The sequence below is a fragment of the Hibiscus syriacus genome, unplaced genomic scaffold (assembly GCF_006381635.1).
Source record: "Hibiscus syriacus cultivar Baekdansim isolate YM2019G1 unplaced genomic scaffold, ASM638163v2 tig00111105_pilon, whole genome shotgun sequence".
Classification (NCBI taxonomy): domain Eukaryota; kingdom Viridiplantae; phylum Streptophyta; class Magnoliopsida; order Malvales; family Malvaceae; genus Hibiscus; species Hibiscus syriacus.
The window spans coordinates 4,487,113-4,508,944 of NW_024062987.1; the positions used below are offsets into that span (position 1 = coordinate 4,487,113).

Below are 21,832 nucleotides of genomic sequence, written 5' to 3' on the forward strand. Positions count from 1 at the left end.
AGATCTTCACATGGCGTTCATTGACCTTGAGAATACGTATGATAGCGTACCCCGCGATACGATCTGAAAGACCTTGAAAACGAGACGGATCCCAAATGCTTATATCCGGGCGATTCGTAATATGTATTGTAGATCTACTACATACGTCAGAACTACAGTTGGCGACACCGAGACTTTCCTGGTGGAAATCGGACTCCACCAGGGTTGGCTCTTAGCCCTTACATCTTCGCCTTGATTATGGACGACATCTATTGTGCGATACCAGACGGTGTTCCATGGTGTATGCTTTTCGCTGACGACATTGTCCTAGTTGATGAAACAAAAATTGAGCTGAATAGTAGACTGACTACCTGGAAGACTACTTTGGAAGAAAATGGTCTAAGGATCAATATTGAAAAGACAAAGTATTTATGTTCAAACTTTAGTGGAAACCAAAACGATGAAGATGTAGAAGTATGCATCGAAGGACACATTCTCCCCTCAAAGGATTATTTCAAGTACCTAGGGTCTATGATACATAAAGATGGGGGTGTAGATGATGACGTTACACACCGTATAAAGGCATGATGGCTAAAGTGGAGGGCTGCTACTGGAGTTTTGTGTGACAAGAAGCTGCCTCTAAAACTTGGGAAAATTTTATAGAATGACAATAAGACCAGTGTTGTTGTATGGATCAGAATGTTGGGCAATCAAGAAGGATCACGTAAGGAGGATGGAGGCCGTAGAAATGAGAATGTTTTGATGGGCACGCGGTTGGACTTTGTGGGACATGACACCAAACTCTACAATTAGGATGTCCTTGGGGGAGGTACATGTATCCGAAAATTGAGGGAGGGAAGGCTACGGTGGTTTGGGCATGTCCTTAGGCGAAAATCGTCGGATGCGGTCATGAGGGTAAAGTCGATTACAGTCAACGGTGTCAGAAGGAGAAGACGACCAAGGAGGAAGTGGGTAGACTGCTTGAGATCTGATTTGAAGGATTTAGCCCTTACCGAGGACATGACCTCTAATAGGAAAGTATGGAAACTAAAGACCATGGTAGCCGAGTAGTGTGGGTCACAGCCATAGGGTGTAGCATCTCTGTCTTTTTTTTAAATTGCCTTTGTAGTAATTTTCATGACCTCTACTTTTTATACGTTTCTGTCATTGGATTTTATGAAGGATTAGAACTAGGGTATCAGAGTAGTGTTGCCTTAGTTTAGGTTCTAACCCATTAGACTTTATTCCTTCTCGTAGCTTGCTATCGCTGACTTCCGTGTATCATTCTCTTCATGTTTCCTCTTTTTAAATTTAGCCAAGACTTATGTTTCTGTCTATATGCAGAGATTTTTTAGACAGGGATTACTTCCCATTTCAGACGCTCATATGAAGATTATTCAACAATGTATTTATTGATTTATTTATACATGCATTATATTTTATCTTTATTTTTAATTTTCTGACTGCCGGAGGTCTTCCACGGAAACTGCTCTCAACCTGGCGTTGAGGGCAGCCTACTACCCTACCTCCCCCTTACCCCATTACATATTGGGAATAGGGTTTTGTTGTTGTTGTTGTTGTTAATATTATTCAAGTGTACTTTGTTTTTGGTAAATATTGTACAATTTAAAGGGAACCACATTACTTAAAACAAAAACAACATAACATCAACTCCTGAAAGGAGACGGAGGAAAAGTGATCAACTCATTGTTGCCAGAGCTCATAAATGAAATATATAACCAAATAAAATAAAAATCTGTCCAACTTGCCTCCATAAGACGTGGTGCACCGAAAGTTGAAAATCCAGAATTTTCAGGTGCAAAGGTAACCCTCCCATGGATTCCCCATTGCCCGGAATAAATCAGGGCTCCATATTCCTCAACTGGATTAACAGTAGGCTGTACAATGGGCAAAAGCATCAATCATGCAATCACCAAAAGCGATGCAAGATACAACTTGAATAGTAAATCACAACAATATAGCATTCTACCATTTAAACTGCAAGTATACAAGTCGACAAGTAATGCTTGAATAAGTAAATCACAACCATCCTATAAAACCAAAATTTCAGTCCATGCATTTACATTTTCCCTAAGCATATCATTCCTTGGATCGAAACCTACCTGAGATATTCGAGGTGCCCTATTGTATATATCCCAGATTTCTTCTGCTTTAATCTCTCCCTTTTCAAGTAAAACATCTGCATAATGTAGAAGATAGAATCAGCCATTTAAGTGTTTTATTCTACATAGTCCATTTGTTGCAAAATTCAAAATTCTCTCAGTACGTTTAAGATAAATGAAATAATTATGTCAGACCAAAATTTTTATCCAAAATACGAGTTAGTTTAAAAAAACACATGAATTGATTATATGAAAAAAGAATTAACCTGTAATTGTCTCTACAGCCAAATGGAACTCTCTCAGCACAGAGGCACATTTTTCCACAGAAAACTAATATATTCATCATGAAGTGCTTCAAGTTTTGCAGCGAGCTAAACATGATGAAATTAATTTTTATTTATTTTTATTTATATTAACTTTGAATATAAACTTTTAATCATTTTAATAACGCAACACTCTAATTTACAGCACAGTCTCAAAATATTACGTCATAAGAAATATAAAAATTATAAATTTATGGATTAATAAGGAGGAATTGAGGGATCAACTGAAGGGAAAATAGGAATTAATAATTTATTTTCGAAGAAAAATTGGAGGAAAATGGGCGATTTTCTCGAAAAATTACCCTAGCTCCCTTTATTTTCATGTCAGGCACCGTTCATACTATATTTTTCGATCTAATACCCTTTTCAAAAAGACGCACCCTGCACCGAGCTTTATGTCACGTGGGGGTAAGCGCCCCCTGCAACGCGTCTTGTTAAATGTGTAAAAAATCGGGTGCTAGTTTTATAAATATTTTTAAACTGGTGCCTAATATGTAATTAATTTCAGTTAGAGTGATATTTGTGTAAAAACACCAACTTTATCTATTTATTTTTTATATTATTTTTAACAACAATTAATAATGTTTATTAATTTTTAAAATTAATTGTTTAAAAATATTAAAATATTAAAATAAACTTTAATTACAAATGAAAGATTAAATGAATTATTGTTCATTTTTTAAAAAATAAATAAAAATACAATACAAATGAATTAAAAATGAATAAAATTCAATAAAAATATAATGTAAAGCTAAATAAATATCATATCTTTATTTAAAATATTTTTTAATATTAATTTTAAAAAATATAAAATAAATATTAAAATTTAATTTTATTAAAAATGAATAAACTTTTTTAACTGTTGTTAAAAAATAATAATTAATGAATAATAATTCATTTGATCTCTCAATTGTAATTAAAATTTTATTTTAATAAAGTTTATGATTGTTAAACAGTCGTACGTGTAGAAAGCTACAGGAATCGAATGAAAATTCGATCGTACAAAGTCAATAACTCAAAATTTTCTAACTGTTGTCTAAATATCAACTCAATTGTATCACGAATAAACATTCGATCAAAAAGTTGATCTTTTCTGCTCAATCTTCGCAAAAACTGTTTTGTCTCATCATTTTCTCCCTCGTATATGCTCCTTTCCTTTTAAATTATTTTCTGTTGAATATAGTTATCCACGTGCATAAAAAAAAGTAGAGTGACTTTTATTGCAAAAGTCAATTGTAATTAAAAGTTTATTTTAATATTTTTTATATTTTTAAACAATTAGTTTTAAAAGTCAATAAATTTTTTAAAAATATATGAAATTTATAATTTTTTAAATTATAAAATATTTATTATTATTATCATCATCATTTTGTAAAAGAAATAATAATTATAAAATTTTTATAAAAATATTCATATTTTAAAATACTTTTAAATATTCTTTTGTAAATTATTTTATAACTCGACAAATTTTGATTTTTGCATGAAATTACACAATACGTATATTCTTTTGCATGAATGTTATAAAAAGAAATGAGCTTATACGCTGGAAAAAATGATGAGACAAAACAATTTTTGTGAAGATTGAGCAGAAAAGATCAACTCTTTGATCGGATGTATATTCGTGGTACAATTGAGTTGATATTAAGATAACAGTTAGACAATTTTGAGTTATTGACTTTGTACGATCGGATTTTCATTCGATCCATGTAACTTTCCACACCTACAACTGTTTAACAATCATAAACTTGACTTTAGATCTTGAGAATAGAGTATTTTAAAATTAATTGTTTAAAAATATAAAAAATATTAAAATAAATTTTTAATTACAATTAAGGGATCAAATGAATTATTATTCATTAATTCTTATTTTTTAACAACAGTTAATAATATTTATTCATTTTTAATAAAATTAAAATTTAATATTTATTTTATTGCATTTTATTGCATTTTTAATTCATTTTTACTTAATTTTTATTTATTTATTTTAAAAAAATAAATAATAATTTATTTGATCTCTCAATTGTAGTTAAAGATTTATTTTAATATTTTAAACAATTAATTTTAAAAGTAAATAAACATTATTAAGTGTTATTAAAAATAATAATACAAAAAAATAAATAAATAAAATTAACGTTTTTAAACAAATATTATCCTAATATAAATTAATTACATATTAGACATTAGTTTACAATTATTTATAAAACTAACACTCAATTTTTTTACACGTTAAATAAGGCACGTTGCAGGGACGAGTCTTATCTCACGTAGCGTCAAATTAGTAAAGCACAGTATAAGAATGTATCTTTCTATAAATAGTATTAGATCGAAAAATATAATCAACACGATGTCTGACAAGAAAATAAAGGTGCTAGATGATTTTCCGAAAAAATCACCAGGGAAATGGGTTGGTAAGGTTTTAATGTGGCAGCACGCCACGTGGGTAAACATGAAGCAATAGCAGATATAGTGTAGGCATTGGAGCTAATCATCGAAACTCAATCAATCATCCATGGCCACTGCTTCAACTTGCCAATTCTTCACTGATTTTTGGTCTTCAAGGGCTCATCCAATCATCTTCTCACCCATCTCCAAACCCTCCCATTTTCAGTCTTACAGCCTTACAGCTAATGTTTCACTTCAAAAGAACCACAGCCTCTCCAATCCTCCACTGCTAGTAAAAGCTCAAGCTTCCATCAATGGAAAAACGCAACCCATGGTTCCTCCTTACAACGTTCTCATAACTGGCTCAAGCAAAGGTGTCTTCTTCTTTTTCTCTCTCTTATTTTTTTATGTGTGTGGTGTGGATAGGGCCTGGATTTTCTTGATTGGAAGAAACTTAGGTTGAAGATAATTTGTAGAGACAGCTTTAAAACGATTTCCCTATCTTTTTTCTTTAGAAAAGCTATGAACGAATTTATTGGTTTCAGGAATAGGGTACGCCTTGGCGAAAAACTTTCTGGTAGCTGATGACAATGTCATCATTTGTTCAAGATCTGGTAACATTTCTACTGCTTTTCTCAATTCTTATCACTGAAAAGCTCTTATGCTGCATTGCAATATATTTTACCTATTATTTAACTTGCTAAAAGTCGTCTACTTTTTATTTTACGTGATAAACGTTGTGAAAAAATAATTATTTTCTTGAAGATATCGAAATAAAGGGCATCAGAGAGATTTGGTACTTCCATTCTTCATTTTGTTTTGGTACTGTTTGAAGTACACATGTTCAACACCTTGTTAAACTTAAACTTATATCGGATACGAGTACAGGGATATGGCATTGATTCTCCAAATGTTTACTTATGTTGAACACATGCTCGAATGAGATGCTTACACTCAAGTCTGAGTAATATTGTAGGAGAATTGAGATTTTTGTCATGTGTTGTTTTGCCATGAACATATTGCAGCAGGCCTTATCTTCTGGTGTCTGACTACTAATATAATTGCTTTCTGACCTGTCATATTCTGTCTTCCCCTGTTGATCTTTTAAATGTTTGTTTAATAGTATTCCAGTTGAATATTTTCTATTATTGGGTCATATTTTGTTTACGATCTTTCCGCCTTTAAACTAGTTTTACACTTAATTAATATTTGGACAGCTGAAGGGGTGGAATCCGCTTTTAAGAGCCTCAGAGAAGAATATGGGGAACGTGTGTGGGTACATCTGCTATAACTTGTTTTTATGGCTTCCCAATTCTTCTTATATACTTTTAACTTCATTTTTCACACCGATATTTTCTCCAATTTAAGCTTAATGCTGCTTTGAACCAATCTGGTTCACAGGGTACTCAGTGTGATGTTAGAGTGGCAGAGGATGTGAAGAATTTAGTTTTATTCGCTCAAAAGAACCTGGGATACATTGACATATGGGTATTTATGTCTAATCTTGGTCCCTCTAAGTGTATTTTTTATGGTTCATTTTTTTTATGTGGGAACTTGATGATGGGTTCTTTTAGTTTCTGCTACCATTTGAAACTTGTGAGTGAACTTCAACAATGTCATAAACATGCAAATAATTGTTTGGTTTAAACCATAGAACCCTCTGTCATAGTTTGATGTAATGAAAAATGATATTTTTAAGAGCAAAAGGTGTGCTTTCAGCACACTTTCCATTTGTAGTTGTACCCAAACATTAATGGTTGTTGCTACAGATCTAAACTCTGTCTCAACTCTGGGTTTTATATCATGGCACATGCTTGTGTTACACGTCTTTATCAACCCGTAAAATGAATTCTCTCTTTTAGATTCGCCTTCCTTTTGATTATGATATTTTATATTCTTTTTCGTACAAAGCTTTACATATTACTCTAGCAAAGTTTCTCTTCCAATGTTATAATCTTACTCTATGTTGAGAATGATGCAGATTAATAATGCAGGATCCAATGCATATAGTTATAAACCACTGGCAGAAGCATCAGATGAAGATCTTATGTGAGCATACATATATTGTCTTTTTTTTTGTCTTGGCCCTGGTTTCGGCATGTTTTTTCAATGATTTATTAGATGGGTTGTCATTATGCAGTGAAGTTGTTTCTACAAACACCCTTGGGTTGATGATTTGTTGTCGTGAGGTAAAAACAAAATAGTATATTTTTTCTTGCTTGGCACTGTTTTAGTTCTGTTATGATGCATAGTTGTCTCTCAGGCCATCAAGATGATGTTGCAACAGCCTCGAGGTGGTCATATTTTCAACATTGATGGAGCTGGTTCAGATGGAAGACCAACCCCTAGGTATTCCTCTTTTACTTAATTACTGTGGGCTGTAGGCCAAAAATTTTGGGTTGTTTAAGTGAATATCTCTATATCTTGCATTGTGCCCTGCCATAATGTTGTCTCAGCTTCTTATCATCTAGTAGTCCTTCCCGGTTTTGTTGGCAATTTTGAATTATCTGACCATGCACTATACTTTCCGATTGCCATACGTTATGTCTTTTGTTCGACTATATCTTGCTTTATCACTACTTCACAGCAGGGTTGTGTTAAATTTTTATGCTTCATTTAAGTGATATTGTTTTTCGAGTATGGCTTGTTTCATTATCATACAAGCTTTTCTTAGCATGTCGTTTCTAGGATAAGAAAGTTATATTAAAATATTTTTTTATGTAATGCTAATAGAGTCTTCTTCCCGTTATTGCAGCTTAATAACATAGGAGGATTTATTAAATATCTTAACTTCCATCCTCCCATGCGAATGCATTACTTTTTCTTAATATAATTCCGCCTTTTCCTTGTTTGATTATCCATCTTCTTTTTCCACAGGTTTGCTGCATATGGTGCAACCAAACGTAGCGTGGTTCATTTGACAAAATCGCTGCAGGTACATGTTCCGCTTGTCTTGCAAAGTGCCTTATAGTCTATAAATTCTTGTGAGGAAACTAATTCAATTGTTTTCTTTCATTCACGATGACAATTGAGTATCACTTTGTCTATTTTTCCTTCTTGAAACATCTTGAGGTTCCTTTTATTTTTAATGGCATATTTTCTTAATGGGGTGCAAAAAACTTATCGTCATGTGGGTGGGATAGTTTGGCTATGATAGTTAACTAAATTGCCTTAAGTAGAGTGACTGTCTTCGTTTGAAATGTTACTTTGAAGAGACTCAAAGTACATCATCGTCGTTGGAAAAGAGGCTTTAATATGTGAGGGAATGTACGTGCACTTATTATGCATGGATGCAGTAGAATTCTAGACAAAAGAATAAAGTGGGATCCAGGTTGTCTTTTATGCATGAAGGAGAATGACAAATCATATGCCACGTGTACTTGTTATTTTAGAGGGTGGCAGAAAAATGAGCGTTGAGCTGACATAATGTCTTAGGTGAAAAAAAATTCCTTGCACCTTTTTCCTACAAAAAAATGATTGGATGTAGAGTTTGGATTTTCTCAAGTTGCTCTCTTCTGATATTTCAAAGAGGAATAGTTTAGTTTCTGAAAGAATGAGCATGGTACGTATCGTATGCTCCATTTGAGTGTACATAACACACGCATATATAATCTTGTCTGCAGATTGTTGTTTTGTTGTTTTTTCTTGTAATGTTTTTTATGTGATCAGTCATGTAAAGAATGTTCTCAATGACTATAATGTTTATTTATCTTCTTTGGTAAGGACATTTCTTACAGAAATGAATTTGTAATGTTTGATATTTTAATCTGTTCACAGGCTGAACTGAAGATGCAAGATGTTAAAAATGTTGTAATACATAATCTATCGGTACGTTTTTACATTAAACAATCATCTAATTTCCATTCCAATCAAGGACGGAGCCAGGATTTTAGTTCAAGGGGGCAAAGTATAATTAACAATAGAGAAAGGGGGAATCAAAATAAATCGAAATTTAAAGACCTAAATAGGTATTTATCCCAATATTATTAATGATAAAAAAATTGGGGGGGTAAAATCAAAATTTAAAGGCCTAAATAGGTAATTATCCCAATATTATTTAATGATAAAAAAAATTGTTTTTTTTGGGGTGAGCTCCTATATGCCTCCGTCCCTGATTCCGATGATGCTTGTATATTTCTTCTTTATTCTTATCCTGTCTTCAATATTAAGTCTGCCTTACATCTGTGATTTAGGCTAAATTTCTTGCTTTCATGTTAGTTCCTTGCAGGCTTTACTAATATAAGTTAGTTATACACAAAGAAAATACGTAAAACAGAATACCAAAGAAGCTAAACATTGTGGATTTGTTTTTACACAAACCGGTATTTCTAAATTTATATTTCGATATATGCCTAACCAATCTAGACGTAGTCTCTCTCATAAATCTCTTTCAGTCAGACTTTAGTCACATATCACCCATAGTTTCAGGTCCTTGGTATGCAAGTAATCAGCAATAATACAAAAAGTATAGGAGGATGATTAACCTTTCCTTTCAGTAGGATGCCACTAGAACTGACTTGGAGCAAAATATTATATCAACGGCATTCGGCCGATGATTACATTTAGAAGTTTTGGATAGCCCCAAGTCAGATTTAAAGGTTCACGAAGCAAAGAATTAAAAAAACCATTAGTTTATTTCTTAGCTTATGCTACAAAGTTATTGTGAAGAGTTACGAGGTGGTGCCTTGGCCCCTTGGCTAAATGGTAAAAGTATACCTTTAGTCCCTCCCAAATATAAATAATGCAATTAAACCCTTTTGGCTAATGTTAAAAATTAATAATTCAATTTAGGCCTTAACACAAAAACATTTTAGCTTTGCCCCCCTCAAAATTTGATAATTTATCTAGGCGACCAACACAAATTGTGTGCCTTGATTGAAAAGATGATGAGGTGAATAGGAATGTACATAATAATTTTAAGCTTTATTCCATAACTTAGTGTCTTGGTTTACAGTGCTAACTTGAAAGAATTATTTCTTTACTCTGTTGTCATCCTTTGTGATTGTGTATCCTCCATTGTTACCTAAATCCATGTGTTTTTGCTACCGTCCCTTTTAATTTCTTTTGTTTTGCAAGTTTTAGAAATGAAAATTTACAGACCTTGTTTTTGGGTTCCAAAGGTGAGATGTTGTCAGAAAAGAAGGATACACTATGTTGCTTCGGCTTTTTATTTTTCTTGAAGTATCTTTGTTCGACACTCTGACCAGTGCATATCCAAACATGAGTTCGAGGATATGATCCTCCTTGGATCCTTCAAATTCATGAAAATCCTGAAAAGGAAAAAAAGGAAATAATGGAACATATCCATATTGGACAAATACTACGTCATACTTAAATATAGTTAGATATTTATTTCAACTCAATAGATTTATATGACTCTAATCAAATTTCTTTTTGCTCGATTTGATTCGGTAAAATTTATAATCAAGTCTGGTTGATAAAATAAGTCTAATTGACTCGACTAACTCGAATTTTTTGTTTGAGTTCCATTAACATAGATGCTATCTATATCTGTTAGATTTCTCAACCTTTTTCATATTGTCATATGTTTATCTTCTACCTTTCAGCCAGGAATGGTGACAACCGATCTTCTAATGTCTGGTGCAACCACAAAGCAGGTCTACTATGCTTCATATGCTTCTTTTGTTAGTTCAGTTTATAAAAGAAATTTTCTAATATTTTGTCATTTTCAGGCCAAGTTTTTCATCAATGTTTTAGCAGAACCAGCTGAAGTGGTAAGATTTAGGGTAGTGATCTACAAGTTCAATCTATGGTTCTTTATTTTATATCTTTTTAGTTTGGACATGTGGGATATTAAATTCAATCACGTTAGAGGGAAAAAAACCGGGGTTGAAGTCTCTGTCTAAATATGAAGGCCTCAGCTATAATAAGATTCCAAGTATGATAAATGTCACACAAATAAAAATTTTGTTACAAGAATAAAGTTAAGATGCCCATATTCGACATTCATATCTAACTTCGAGTAACATAAGATGAAACATACCTTGGTTTACTTTGGTAAGAAGTTAGCCTACAGCCTTGTATACTCGTTTTCGTCAATTTTGTTCTTTCTTTTTCATTAATTGCCTTTATGTATTGTTCTGTTCTGGGGAATTTGGTCTTGGGCACAGGTTGCAGACTACCTTGTGCCGAACATCAGGTCGATCCCAGCAAGTGGATCGTGGAAGCCAACTTATATCCGGTTCCTCACTGGCTTGAAAGCCTACTCCCAGATATTTTCAGTTAAGAAATGAAGCAAATTCTCTTATCTGTCATGATTTCCGAACTTGTTGGCATCAAATATTTTAACCTCTGCTGTCATAAAGTAGAAAAAAATTCACTTATGTGCTTTTGGCTGCCCTCGTGATGCAGAGACTAGCATTTGGTGCAAGGCGAAACCGATACATGCTTGAAGATTGAAGAACATCCAAACTGTAAAGTTCCTAAATGTGTAACATACCACCACAATTTTTCTATGTCAAAATTAGTGTGTTTTTAGGATAATATTCCCAGAATTCTTATCCAAATGGTTTTCCATTCTTTAACAAGGAAAGAATTCCATCCCTCCTGCTCCTCACCATTTTTGTTTGTTTGTTCGTTCAAGCTATCAATCTTTCACTAACAGAGGAGTAGGTTTGTTGTAAAATACTGCAACTGATGAAAATATTGGAAATGCAGAGGTAACAAAGAACATGATAAAAAGGAGGTAAGAGTGAAGAACAAGAAAAGGCTATCAGAGCCAGGTTTCGATCCTGGGACCTGTGGGTTATGGGCCCACCACGCTTCCGCTGCGCCACTCTGATTTGCTTGCATATATTACGATAAATATTATTTATTTTATATTTTAACACCGGCGTTCGACAGTGCACGCTCTATTCTAACACCTCGGTACACTACTCATCTGGCATCCCGTATTGCTAACCAAACAATCTACTTCATTTCCTTTAGAACTGATATCAACTTATCTTGGATTATTCCACAACGTATATCAAAACTTCTAAAGCTAGTTTCTAAAGAACAATCTACCAATCTTTTATTCTTAATCTTTGGCGTAAATAGCATTTGTCTCCTTTTGGAAATCTGGAACTCAACATTTTGAGTCACTTGGCATCTACTTGTCCACGAGGTAGCATCCTTCCAATTTGAAAACCGACAAAATCAGAGGTTTGCAATCATTCATACTCAAACAGGGACTCATGTGCAAGCATTATAAACTTAGATGTTATATCACAAACACTGCATAATTGGAGGACTGCTTAGAAAATTTTAGCTAATTTAGAGTTTACATTTCGATGCTACACAAGTAATACAAATATTTTGAAACAACATCGATACTAAAATGACACATTATAATCTTCAATCTAATTTACTTCATTTACAACAATCTAATTTACTTCATTTACAACGTTCATGCTTTTTTTTAAAAAATAATATTTTATTCTATTGAACCAGCTTATAATTAGTTTTATCATAAAAAAACTTTGGAGGTGTAAGTTGTTGTAAACAAAGTTCGGTTGGTTGGCAAATTGAAACCGTGTGGGATGGATCTCTTTAATTTAGGCATTCGGATATGCTTTCCTTTTGTAGTCACCAACATATGTCGTTTCATATTTAATATTATCACACAATTTGGGTCGTTAGACCAAATCTTTATCCTTTTCTATATGCCGCATATTATGATTTTGTATTAAAATCTTACTATGAAGTTCACCAATATTTCTGGTCAGGCTTCAATATTAGCTAAAACATAATCAACAATTCAATGTTTTCCAATCATGTTTGGTTTTTTTCCCACAGCGAGTTGAGCAAGCTGCTTAAGTACTTCTGGTTTTTAAGGATTCACATGAGAGTTTAATGAGATTTAAGGGGATAATGAATGTACAGTTTCGAATTTGACCATATTCATCAAACATCATCTGCATCACTCCCACCAACGTGTCTACCATGGCTGACCCAGTAATTGCTTCCGTCCGGACCAGACACCTTAAACCTTTTCAACACCAAGATCCAGAAACCTCTGTTAAGAACCTCCTTCCCTAGTCCGAATTCGAAGCTTCTATATTTCTGATTTATTTACTCACCGCTCAAGGACGGATTTTCCTTCCTTGTATTTCTGGTTCTTCTCATGGGCAAATTCCTAAAAGAAACAGTCCTCGTAAACAACAGCAACAAGTAACTGATACAATAAACCATGAATTTCGAAAATGCAATACTAAAAAGCTTACGTATTTCCACCCCACAATCGATCCACATCCAACGCAGAAGATGTCCGCCACGGTGTGCAACCCCGTCATCATCATTCTATCTTCCTTCCCTCCAGAAGAAATGTTTACTCTGAGAAACAATGGGAGATGAAAACTACAAACGAAAACAAGCATTCTATACAGATAACTCGAAATCTCATTTTCTCGAAAGGTCATGCAAGTGGGATGTCCACAAAGTCCATCCTTGGAATATATATCCTTCAAAATGCAACACACAAAAACAAGCATTCTATTCCGATAACTCAAAATCTCATTTTCTCGAAAGATTATGCAAGTGGGATTTGAAAATGCAATGCTATTGACTAGCTCTAAGTGAACAAAACAAATTACTAGAACCAACAAAAAATTCATCAAGCACAATTTTTCATCACCTGTTAATCAAGAGATTACGAGTACAACATAGTTTGATAACCGCAATCGTTATTTGTTTATAGAACTAGCCAACGCCTTATAATTATATCATAGGTAAACATTAGAGTAGTTGTTTAACAATACCAATGGGGTATCTAAACCGAGAAACTTACACCTTACTGAAGAGATATGCTTTCCCATGCCTGCAGTGGAAGGACTGAATAAAACAACACAGGCAAAACACTTGGTTACAAACTGTGCTCATAAGAGAACCCCAAACAATTTTTTCTCCAGCACCATAAAAATCGTTAGTACCGATGTGAAAGCACCCCCAAGACCAACCCAGAATAAGCAACTACACCGATATACATATGAAATATATAACTACTTTGGCGATAAAAAAAATTCATTCCTTACCACCATAGTTATCATCCACTACCCAGTTTCTAGGTCAAGTATAAGCATTATAACTTTCAAGCGATTTGAGTGCATATGACACTCACTGTCTTCTTTTCACAGTAGCGTCGTTTTACGACTACACCGGTAGAACCAAATATGCAAAATCTACCATATTTGTCTCTAGCACAAGTCCTTACTAAAGCAAAATAAAATACATTTAACATCATGTTTGTATTAAAATGCCAACAATTTGCTATCATCAAAGATCCAAACCCTTGCAGAGGACACCAAATTATATTCTATGCCTACAAAGAGATGAAATCCTCACAGCATCCAGTTTATCTATGATAAAATTAACATAGTAGAACCATTGAACTTGCAAAACAAATACTAATTCCAATGCATCATCAAGTCAGAAAAAAAAAAAACCAAAATGGAATACGAAATTCCTAGCTTAATAATAGAAGACATCTCAATTTAATCAACCAAGGGACCCAACAAAGATTTCATACAAAAGTTAAAGGAATCAAATTTAAGAGGAAAAAAAAAGGAACCTTGGAGACGATATCATCACAAAGAGCAAGATGGGTTTTGCAGTGCTTGCAGCTATAAACCTTCCCTTCAAGATTCACCAAAAATAACCTCCCCATGTATCCACTACCAACCAAATCTTTACAAAACACAGATGAAGAAGAAGAAGAAATACAAAGAGACTTTTTATTTTGGGATGCTCGAAAGGAAGAAAAAATGAGAACTTTGAACACAGTAATATGATTATCACAGAAAATAAAGAAATGATGGATGATCGGTGAAAAGGGTAGTCAGAAATGCAGGAAATTAAATGGATTGCATCTGAAATACCAGAAAAGGGAAGATTATAAGTGAAGGGAAGAAAGGGGTATAGCTTTGGAGTTTGGGATGATTATAAAGTAATTGTTTTTTAATGCCTTGCTGACTTGCCCTTCCTTCTCTGTTGTTTTGCTTATGCTTTGGTGTCCTCAATTGTTCAATTAACCAGAAAAGTGGTCCACCAAAGAAGCTATCACGTTCCACCATTTATTTTACCCTTTTTCTCTGAAAAGTGAGAACCTCCCGGACGTGTATTCTACGGATGATACAAGTTTTGCCTTTCTCGAAAATCTTTCCATTTCTTTAGTTTTCTTAATTTTTTACTTGAAATTATAAGAACTACATGTATCTTCCCTTGCAACAACGAGGGACAGAGAGCTTGGGAGGCGCTGTGGGGCCCACAGCCAAAATTTTTTTTATATTTAATTTATATATAAAATTTAAATATTTATAAAATAATTATGTCTCTTCTCAAATTTAGAAAAATTATATTTTATCATTTAAGTTGAAATCTTGACTCTGTCCTTAATAACAATCATGATAGATTTAATACTTCTCATCTCTCATGCGACAAATATAAAGATGTAGCTGTGCTGTTGGACCTTCCAATCAATGGTGAGCCATTAACAGCAGCAAGTTGATTTGAGATGATTAACTTTTACCTGAATTGTTGGATTAATGACATAAGGGTGAAAATGGCGTTCGCATAACATGCCAAATAATTCAAAGATTGCTTAACATTTCCTGGATGATTTGGACCTTTGATTCTAAACAAGTTTCAAATTATTTTTTTGAAAAAAATAAATTCATATAAATTCATAAATCCAAGACTTATGCTTATTGTGGTTCCATCATTGTTGTTTTTTCATTAGTAAAATAATGAGTAATAAACAAATATTTTACAAAAAGTTAGTTTGATAATCCATTCTAGCTATATTGTAATCATACAGCTAGAATATAATTAAAAAATGTCAAAAGTAAAGAGTAGAGTGGAAGAATAGGATCATGGGTTAATAATAAAAATTATTTCATCAATTGATTAATTAATTTAAACTTAAGTATTGAATAATTACAGAATATTAAAAAAAATAGTATTGTAAACGGCACGCATATTATTAAAATTATTTTATTCATCTAACCTACAACATTTATAACTCTACTTATTCAAGTCTTAAAAGTTAAAATTTTAATAGCAATTAAATCGGCAATCAAATAAAATTTTGAATTCATGAATTTATATTTTAGAATGAAAGCATTACTTTCATCCAATATGGGACAAGGATAATGGCCCAAAAAACTTATAAACCATTATCGTATCGGCCCACTTAGAATTTCTAAAGTTTATGCCAATTAAGTCAAGTGACGAAGCCATAATTAAATATTGACAGGGATCGAAATATTAGACTATTTAAGAAAAATATAAAGACTTATTAGGTATTTAAACTCGAAATTCAGCATTAACCAAGCGACCTTAATGATTAAGGGATTGTTGTTATCCTTGAGGTCCCAAGTTCAAGCACTTATGTAGGGGTATGAGCGCTCATTGTCAAATAATTGAAAGTCTTTGTACAAATATTACATTGTATTCACCCTAAATTAAAAAACAAAACTCAAAACTCAAAAGATAACTTCTAATTTAGTTAATATTTAAACTTACAATTACTTAAACTGTAATTAGACAAAAAAAATTGAGAACACTGACTTATCATTATTTAATTTGAACCTTACTTGATTAAATATTTAATAAATTTTTATATTTTTAAATTTAAATATTTATTTTTATATGAATTAAAATAATATTAAATTAAAATTATATTGAATATATAAATTTTAGCAGACCAGGGCCTTGGGCCTAAGAGAGCTCCTTCCCTGATTAAGCTCTTCAACATCAATGAAGTTCATGCTTATTGGCTCAAAGAATTCGTATATCTCAAAAAAAAAAAAAAATCAAGAGAAGAGGAAGAAGTTGTCTTGGATAATTTAACGTTTGCAGTGACTTAATTTAAAATCTATGTTTCTAAACATCTTAAATATATATATAATTATATTCTATAAGTGTCAATTAAGTGTCCTATGTCAGGTTCATAACTGATTTTTAAAAGAGGGCCTAAACTAGGAGTGTAAACGAGTCGAGTCGAGCTCAAGTATTACTGAGCTCGACTCAACTCAAAAACTCTGAAATGAAGCTAGACTCGACTCGAAAACTCGCGAGCTTAAAATTTTTAAGCTCGACTCGAACTCAAAATCCTGAACTGAAGCTCGTGAGCAGCTCGAAAAGGCTCGAAATGAAAAAAAATCTTAAACTTAACTAGATTAAAGCCTCAAACTCGAACTCGAACCTAAATCTTAAATACATAAAAGTCTTACTATATTTAAAAAAAAGTAACACATAAATGTTAATATTATTAATAATTTATTTTTAAAAAAATAAAATCTTAATATATTATATTTTTGAGTTGCTCACGAGCTTTTCGAGTCGAGTATCAAACAGCTCGTTTCGGCTTTTTAAGAATTCGAGTCGAGCTCGAGCTCGAGCCGAGTTCATTCAATCCGAGTATTTATCGAACATTGACCGAGTCGATCTCGAGTAACTCGCGATCTGTCTCGTCTCATTTACAGTCCTAGCCTAAACTAAATTCAGCCTTACTATAACAGGCATACAATTTTCATCTACCAACATCCTCACAGTATATGCCTCCAAACCTGATACCCGACTGAAAATTCAATTGTAAATTCAAACAGAAATACAACATCAAACACACAATAGTCATTTTCGCAATGTCTATCATCCTTACCCCTAAACCCACATAAACGAAAATCCCCATGGTAATGATAGAATGTCCTACGAAAAGTTCAGCAAAAAGAAGAGTGAACCTCGCATAAGGGCGTGAAAATAGTTCGCTTTTGATTCGATCAACACTTAATTTGAATTGGTTTGACTCAAATTCGAATTTGAATCGATACTTTAACAAATCGAGTTGAATAAGACTCAACTCAATTCTATATGTTCACGAACAACTCTTTAATTTTTATATATAAATTTTTAAGAAATTTGTCTTATTTTCAAGTTTGATAATGATTTGTTAAATTTTTTTTCAAAAATGGTTATAATATGTTAGTTTGGTGTATGTGTAACTTATTTTTCTAGTTTTAAGATATTAATTTAGTGTATATGTGAATTGTTTTCTAGTTATAAGATATTAATTTGGTGTACTTGTAATTTGTTAATTTAAAGTATTGGACTTTGAATTGCTTCACATACTATCTTAATTGTTTTTCTTGTTAAATTTAGTAATTTATGTTTATACTAAACTCTATATGTTAGTATTAGACTTTATGTATATTAAAAAATAAAGTAAAAATTTTGGGAACTTAACGAGCACAAATTGAATAAAATTTTATTGAATTTAACAAATAATGAGTCAAGTCAAGTCAAATATGAATGAAATAATTTTTAAATCAAATCAAATATTATTTAACTCGTGATTGACTTATACAATAAGTATATTTAATCATGGGCACACAAAAGAAAACAGACGACGTTGAAAAATCCACTATGGCTAACATCAAGCAGTATGGTTGGCAAACGAGTGGGACGGGTGCGAATATCTCTTCTTCCATCTTTTTACCCACCTAATATTTTTGTATTCATCATCTACCCACTATCCATGACCGGTAAAATTTTTAAATCCACACCTACCCATGCGAGTACATTTTCAAATTCATCCCACACTCATTACCCAACTAGATATCCATCACCCATCCTATACCTGTATGTATCCCATTGATACCCGTCAATTTGAGATAGGAGAAACGACCATATTCAATTATAAAAATGTTTATACTCTAATATTTGGTTAAATTACTAGTCATGTCCTATAAAATCTTAAGATTTACAGAATAAATCTAAAATTATACCTAAATTTATAATGATCCAAAATTTATGTGATGGGTAGTTAGTAGTCGAACGAATGTGGGGTGGACGAATGCACAGCAAACCTATGCGAGACGAGTAGATACGGGAAGGATAAGATCTCAAACTCATTACCTATTACGCATATAACTTTTTATATCTACACCAATCCACTACTTATCTTCGCTTCAATTAAAACAAACATTAAAAAAATCCATAAAATTATACCTATATGCAATCGCTGTCAAGCGGTCACATTTTACCTATCTGCTGAATTCCACGGAAAGGAAGGAATCGGATGAAGAAGACGACAGAAAAAGTTCGAAGGATAAATACGCTTAAGAGAGACCTATTAACATGCACCATGAAAACATTGGACGGGGAATGAACACTTATTGCAAAAACCCGCCACTTGGTTTTGATTCCAACCCACAGTCAACTGCATCCTCTCACTCTAATCTCCGTCCACCTAGGCCCTACAGTTAAATTCGAGTTTAATCCATTCATGGAATTAGTAATATAATTAAGTTGATTGTCGGGTTAAACCAATGTCTTAAAATAATCGAATTAAATCTTAATTTTTTAATTAAATAAAACCAACCAAATCGAATTTAAATACCTAAATGGACCCACTCAGAAATATCTTCTTGTCGTCTCCTGCTCTTTCTTTGCTTTGCATTTAGTTGGTTCCATTCTCTTTCCTGCTACTCCCTGTTTTTTATTTTCTCTAGTTTCTTTCTTTCTTTATTTTCTCTTCCATTGAAGAGGTATGTTATTCCTTTAACAAATTTATGCATATTATCTGATCTAATATATACCTTTTTAAAAAAATTGTTTATTTTTTTTCTCAGTTTTAATTATTCTTTGGGGGAAAAAAGTGTTTCTGTTATGATCCTCAACGATCTAGCTTTATTTAGCTTTTGTTGATAATATATAATAGCAACTATGGTTTCTTTGATTTTCATATTCTATCACAAGCTTGTTTCCCAGAAATTTGTTACCTTTTAGTGAGATTATAATTATTTTCTTTTGGAAATTTTCCAAAGATTTTGTTTTTTGTTAGAAATATGCTGCAAAGAACACTACTTTAAGCACAATAATAATGGAACTTCAATAAATCCTAAATTGCTAATTGAAAGTTGTCTTCCATGTTGACTGTAATCAATTAAAACCAGATTTATGACGTCAGTTTATTTGATTTTTTTTTTCATTTAATGAAGTCATTTCATTTCAGGAAGCTTTTCTTTGTAAGAATGAAGGCGGCAAGGAGTAGAGCAGCTGCAACAAGGAAGGACAGCAAGGAAGCAAAACAGCCTGCTGAGAACAAGTTTGTAACACTATTCTTATATATTGCGTTTTAGTTCATTAATTCTTGTTATTTCATGTTGTATATTGCAGACAAGATATGGATCATGTATGAATTTCTTTGCTTCTAGGATCGTAGGGAAGCGAAAGGTGGCAAGCCGAGCTGATAAGATTGACCAAAAACGCTCAAAGAACGTAACGTCAGCCAAGAAAGACCCGAATAAACCAAAGAGACCTGCCACTGCTTTCTTTGTTTTTCTGTGAGCTTCTTTTGTAGCAAAACGTTTGAAACTTTCAGTTCATATGCAAAGATATAATTCAAACTATGATTTTGATTTGCAGGGAAGAGTTTAGAACAATTTACAAACAAGAACATCCCAAAGTGAAGGCTGTCTCAGCTGTAAGTAATAATCTGCTGTCATATGTTTGCTTCATGTGTTTGTATCCCTTTTTTCGGATTGTTGACATGATTTCGTTTCCGGATATTGTGATGAAGGTGGGCAAAGCAGGGGGGGAAAAGTGGAAATCGATGTCGAATGAAGTAAGTTTCTAGATTTTTCACCTCAAATTGCTTGTGTTGGTTGGGGATTTGCATGGACAAGGAATTATGTCGATGGCTCCACTGATCGATGGTTGCCCTTAACTTGGAAAATACCATGGATTCTGTTTGTAAAGGTGATGCATAAAACTTCCACTGTGGCTCATCTGGACAAAGCTATGCACCGATCACATGTTCGACGTCTTTGGAACTGTTATGGCATGGTTACACCACTGTCATTCTGCCATTCTGGTATAAACTACAGGGAACATAGATGCATGGTATTGCATGGGATGGTGGATTTGTCACATATATAAATTAGTCAAATTAACTAGTTATGGGAAAATCGAAAATAGACTTGTTTGTAAGTTCTATCCTCTATCTGTCGTTTCATACTAAACTGTTTCGATAATCAGCCTCAAACCCTTAAACGATCTTTCTCTGTTGGTTGCCATTGGTAGGAGAAAGCTCCATACAAAGCAAAAGCAGCAAAAAGGAAATTGGAATACGAGAAGCTCATGGCAGACTACAACAAGAAACAGGTAGATTACAGTCATTCAGTACTCGAAATGCAAAATTCATCCTCTTAGATTTCTTGACATTATACTGTCGAATGCAGGAAACTACCGATGATGAGGAAGAAGCCGATTCCGAATCATCAAAATCCCAAGCGAATGACAAGGATGATGAAGAGAGTGAGGTAAAATTTTAAGCTAAATACACTTTCCTAGACTAAATCGCTCCAAAATTTTAAAGCTTCAATATGGTAACCTTTATCTGCAATGGCAGAAGGACGAAGAAGATGAGGATGAGGATGATGATTGAATCTGGGGTGGCTTCGGATTAAGTTGTGTAAATGAACCAAAATACTGTCTTAGTGACTCTGTATGATTGTGTGTTTGCTTTAAAAAGTGTGTTTGGCTTTTCGTTGTGAAAGAAACAGCTCCTGTATGTCTATACTAGTCTCTTAAGCTCGTAAGGTTTACAGTTATATATATTCAGTCAGCTTTTATACATAAACACATACATGATACATATAATATGTATGTGTGTGTGTTTGCATACGTGGATAGTAATAGGCAGCTTTCATAAAATCCTTCAAAATTGTGCTGCTAATGGTGCCATTGTGATTTCTGATACTGAATAAAACAATAGAAAAAGATCACCAAAAGGCCTAGAGACAGAGATCAAATTGTTTAATTTTAAACATTAATTGTCACGTAATACAAAAGATGTACACTCAAAATCGTGAAAGAATGCTTGAATATATAAACAATTTCGTGTATTTGTATATATTGGCTTTATACTACTAAGCTAGCTATCTGTTTGTTGAGCTTTCCAGGTGACGAGTTGTTTTAGATAAAAACTGCAAAAAGGAAACAAACAAAAACTGCAATTTAACAGAT

At 32.9% G+C, this 21,832-nt stretch overlaps 3 protein-coding genes, 1 long non-coding RNA gene and 1 other non-coding gene across 8 annotated transcripts; 2 read left to right on the top strand and 3 right to left on the bottom strand.

Moving 5' to 3' along the window:
* Positions 1 to 1,811: 1,811 nt before the first annotated feature.
* LOC120153835 lies at positions 1,812 to 2,465 on the bottom strand. The gene is made up of 3 exons (XR_005518822.1): positions 2,369 to 2,465; positions 2,103 to 2,179; positions 1,812 to 1,877 (listed from the first exon to the last, which is right to left on the bottom strand). It is a non-coding gene; the product is annotated as an uncharacterized LOC120153835 (long non-coding RNA).
* A 2,432-nt stretch (positions 2,466 to 4,897) lies between these two features.
* On the top strand, positions 4,898 to 11,359 carry LOC120153831 (chlorophyll(ide) b reductase NOL, chloroplastic-like). Of its 2 annotated transcripts, XM_039165703.1 has the most exons (13): positions 4,900 to 5,181; positions 5,353 to 5,421; positions 6,025 to 6,083; positions 6,209 to 6,295; positions 6,789 to 6,856; positions 6,948 to 6,996; positions 7,071 to 7,156; positions 7,685 to 7,742; positions 8,585 to 8,635; positions 10,375 to 10,425; positions 10,501 to 10,542; positions 10,939 to 11,049; positions 11,180 to 11,359. In XM_039165703.1, the coding sequence occupies exons 1-13, from the start codon at positions 4,935 to 4,937 to the stop codon at positions 11,225 to 11,227; spliced, it is 1,026 nt and encodes a 341-aa protein (XP_039021634.1). In that variant the 5' UTR covers positions 4,900 to 4,934; the 3' UTR covers positions 11,228 to 11,359. The 2 variants fall into 2 exon arrangements, with proteins under 2 accessions (XP_039021632.1, XP_039021634.1); XM_039165701.1 differs by having other exon boundaries at positions 4,898 to 5,181; positions 10,375 to 10,542.
* A 179-nt stretch (positions 11,360 to 11,538) lies between these two features.
* TRNAM-CAU lies at positions 11,539 to 11,610 on the bottom strand. The gene has a single exon. It is a non-coding gene; the product is annotated as a tRNA-Met (tRNA).
* A 950-nt stretch (positions 11,611 to 12,560) lies between these two features.
* LOC120153834 (protein yippee-like) lies at positions 12,561 to 14,471 on the bottom strand. The gene is made up of 5 exons (XM_039165707.1): positions 14,376 to 14,471; positions 13,596 to 13,639; positions 13,033 to 13,141; positions 12,889 to 12,944; positions 12,561 to 12,797 (listed from the first exon to the last, which is right to left on the bottom strand). The coding sequence occupies exons 1-5, from the start codon at positions 14,469 to 14,471 to the stop codon at positions 12,713 to 12,715; spliced, it is 390 nt and encodes a 129-aa protein (XP_039021638.1). The 3' UTR covers positions 12,561 to 12,712.
* A 4,806-nt stretch (positions 14,472 to 19,277) lies between these two features.
* Positions 19,278 to 21,440, top strand: LOC120153833 (high mobility group B protein 3-like). Of its 3 annotated transcripts, none has more exons than XM_039165705.1 (8): positions 19,278 to 19,350; positions 19,804 to 19,910; positions 20,020 to 20,148; positions 20,231 to 20,288; positions 20,385 to 20,429; positions 20,888 to 20,968; positions 21,046 to 21,126; positions 21,216 to 21,440. In XM_039165705.1, the coding sequence occupies exons 2-8, from the start codon at positions 19,837 to 19,839 to the stop codon at positions 21,249 to 21,251; spliced, it is 504 nt and encodes a 167-aa protein (XP_039021636.1). In that variant the 5' UTR covers positions 19,278 to 19,350; positions 19,804 to 19,836; the 3' UTR covers positions 21,252 to 21,440. The 3 variants fall into 3 exon arrangements, with proteins under 3 accessions (XP_039021636.1, XP_039021635.1, XP_039021637.1); XM_039165704.1 differs by having other exon boundaries at positions 19,279 to 19,350; positions 19,818 to 19,910; XM_039165706.1 differs by having other exon boundaries at positions 19,279 to 19,350; positions 19,818 to 19,910; positions 21,219 to 21,440.
* The last annotated feature ends 392 nt before the right edge of the window (positions 21,441 to 21,832 follow it).

Excerpts from the sequence above, each read along its gene's own strand:
- LOC120153831 (XM_039165701.1), top strand. The coding sequence starts at position 4,935 with ATGGCCACTGCTTCAACTTGCCAATTCTTCACTGATTTTTGGTCTTCA. Across the intron at positions 7,157-7,684 it reads GATGGAAGACCAACCCCTAG|GTTTGCTGCATATGGTGCAA; the intron begins GTATTCCTCTTT and ends CTTTTTCCACAG. Across the intron at positions 11,050-11,179 it reads CCTACTCCCAGATATTTTCA|AGACTAGCATTTGGTGCAAG; the intron begins GTTAAGAAATGA and ends CTCGTGATGCAG.
- LOC120153834 (XM_039165707.1), bottom strand. The coding sequence starts at position 14,471 with ATGGGGAGGTTATTTTTGGTGAATCTTGAAGGGAAGGTTTATAGCTGC. Across the intron at positions 13,142-13,595 it reads GCATATCTCTTCAGTAAGGT|AGTAAACATTTCTTCTGGAG; the intron begins GTAAGTTTCTCG and ends ATTGTTTCTCAG. Across the intron at positions 12,798-12,888 it reads GGAAAATCCGTCCTTGAGCG|GTTTAAGGTGTCTGGTCCGG; the intron begins GTGAGTAAATAA and ends GGTGTTGAAAAG.
- LOC120153833 (XM_039165705.1), top strand. The coding sequence starts at position 19,837 with ATGAAGGCGGCAAGGAGTAGAGCAGCTGCAACAAGGAAGGACAGCAAG. Across the intron at positions 19,911-20,019 it reads AAACAGCCTGCTGAGAACAA|GATCGTAGGGAAGCGAAAGG; the intron begins GTTTGTAACACT and ends CTTTGCTTCTAG. Across the intron at positions 20,289-20,384 it reads AAGTGAAGGCTGTCTCAGCT|GTGGGCAAAGCAGGGGGGGA; the intron begins GTAAGTAATAAT and ends ATTGTGATGAAG.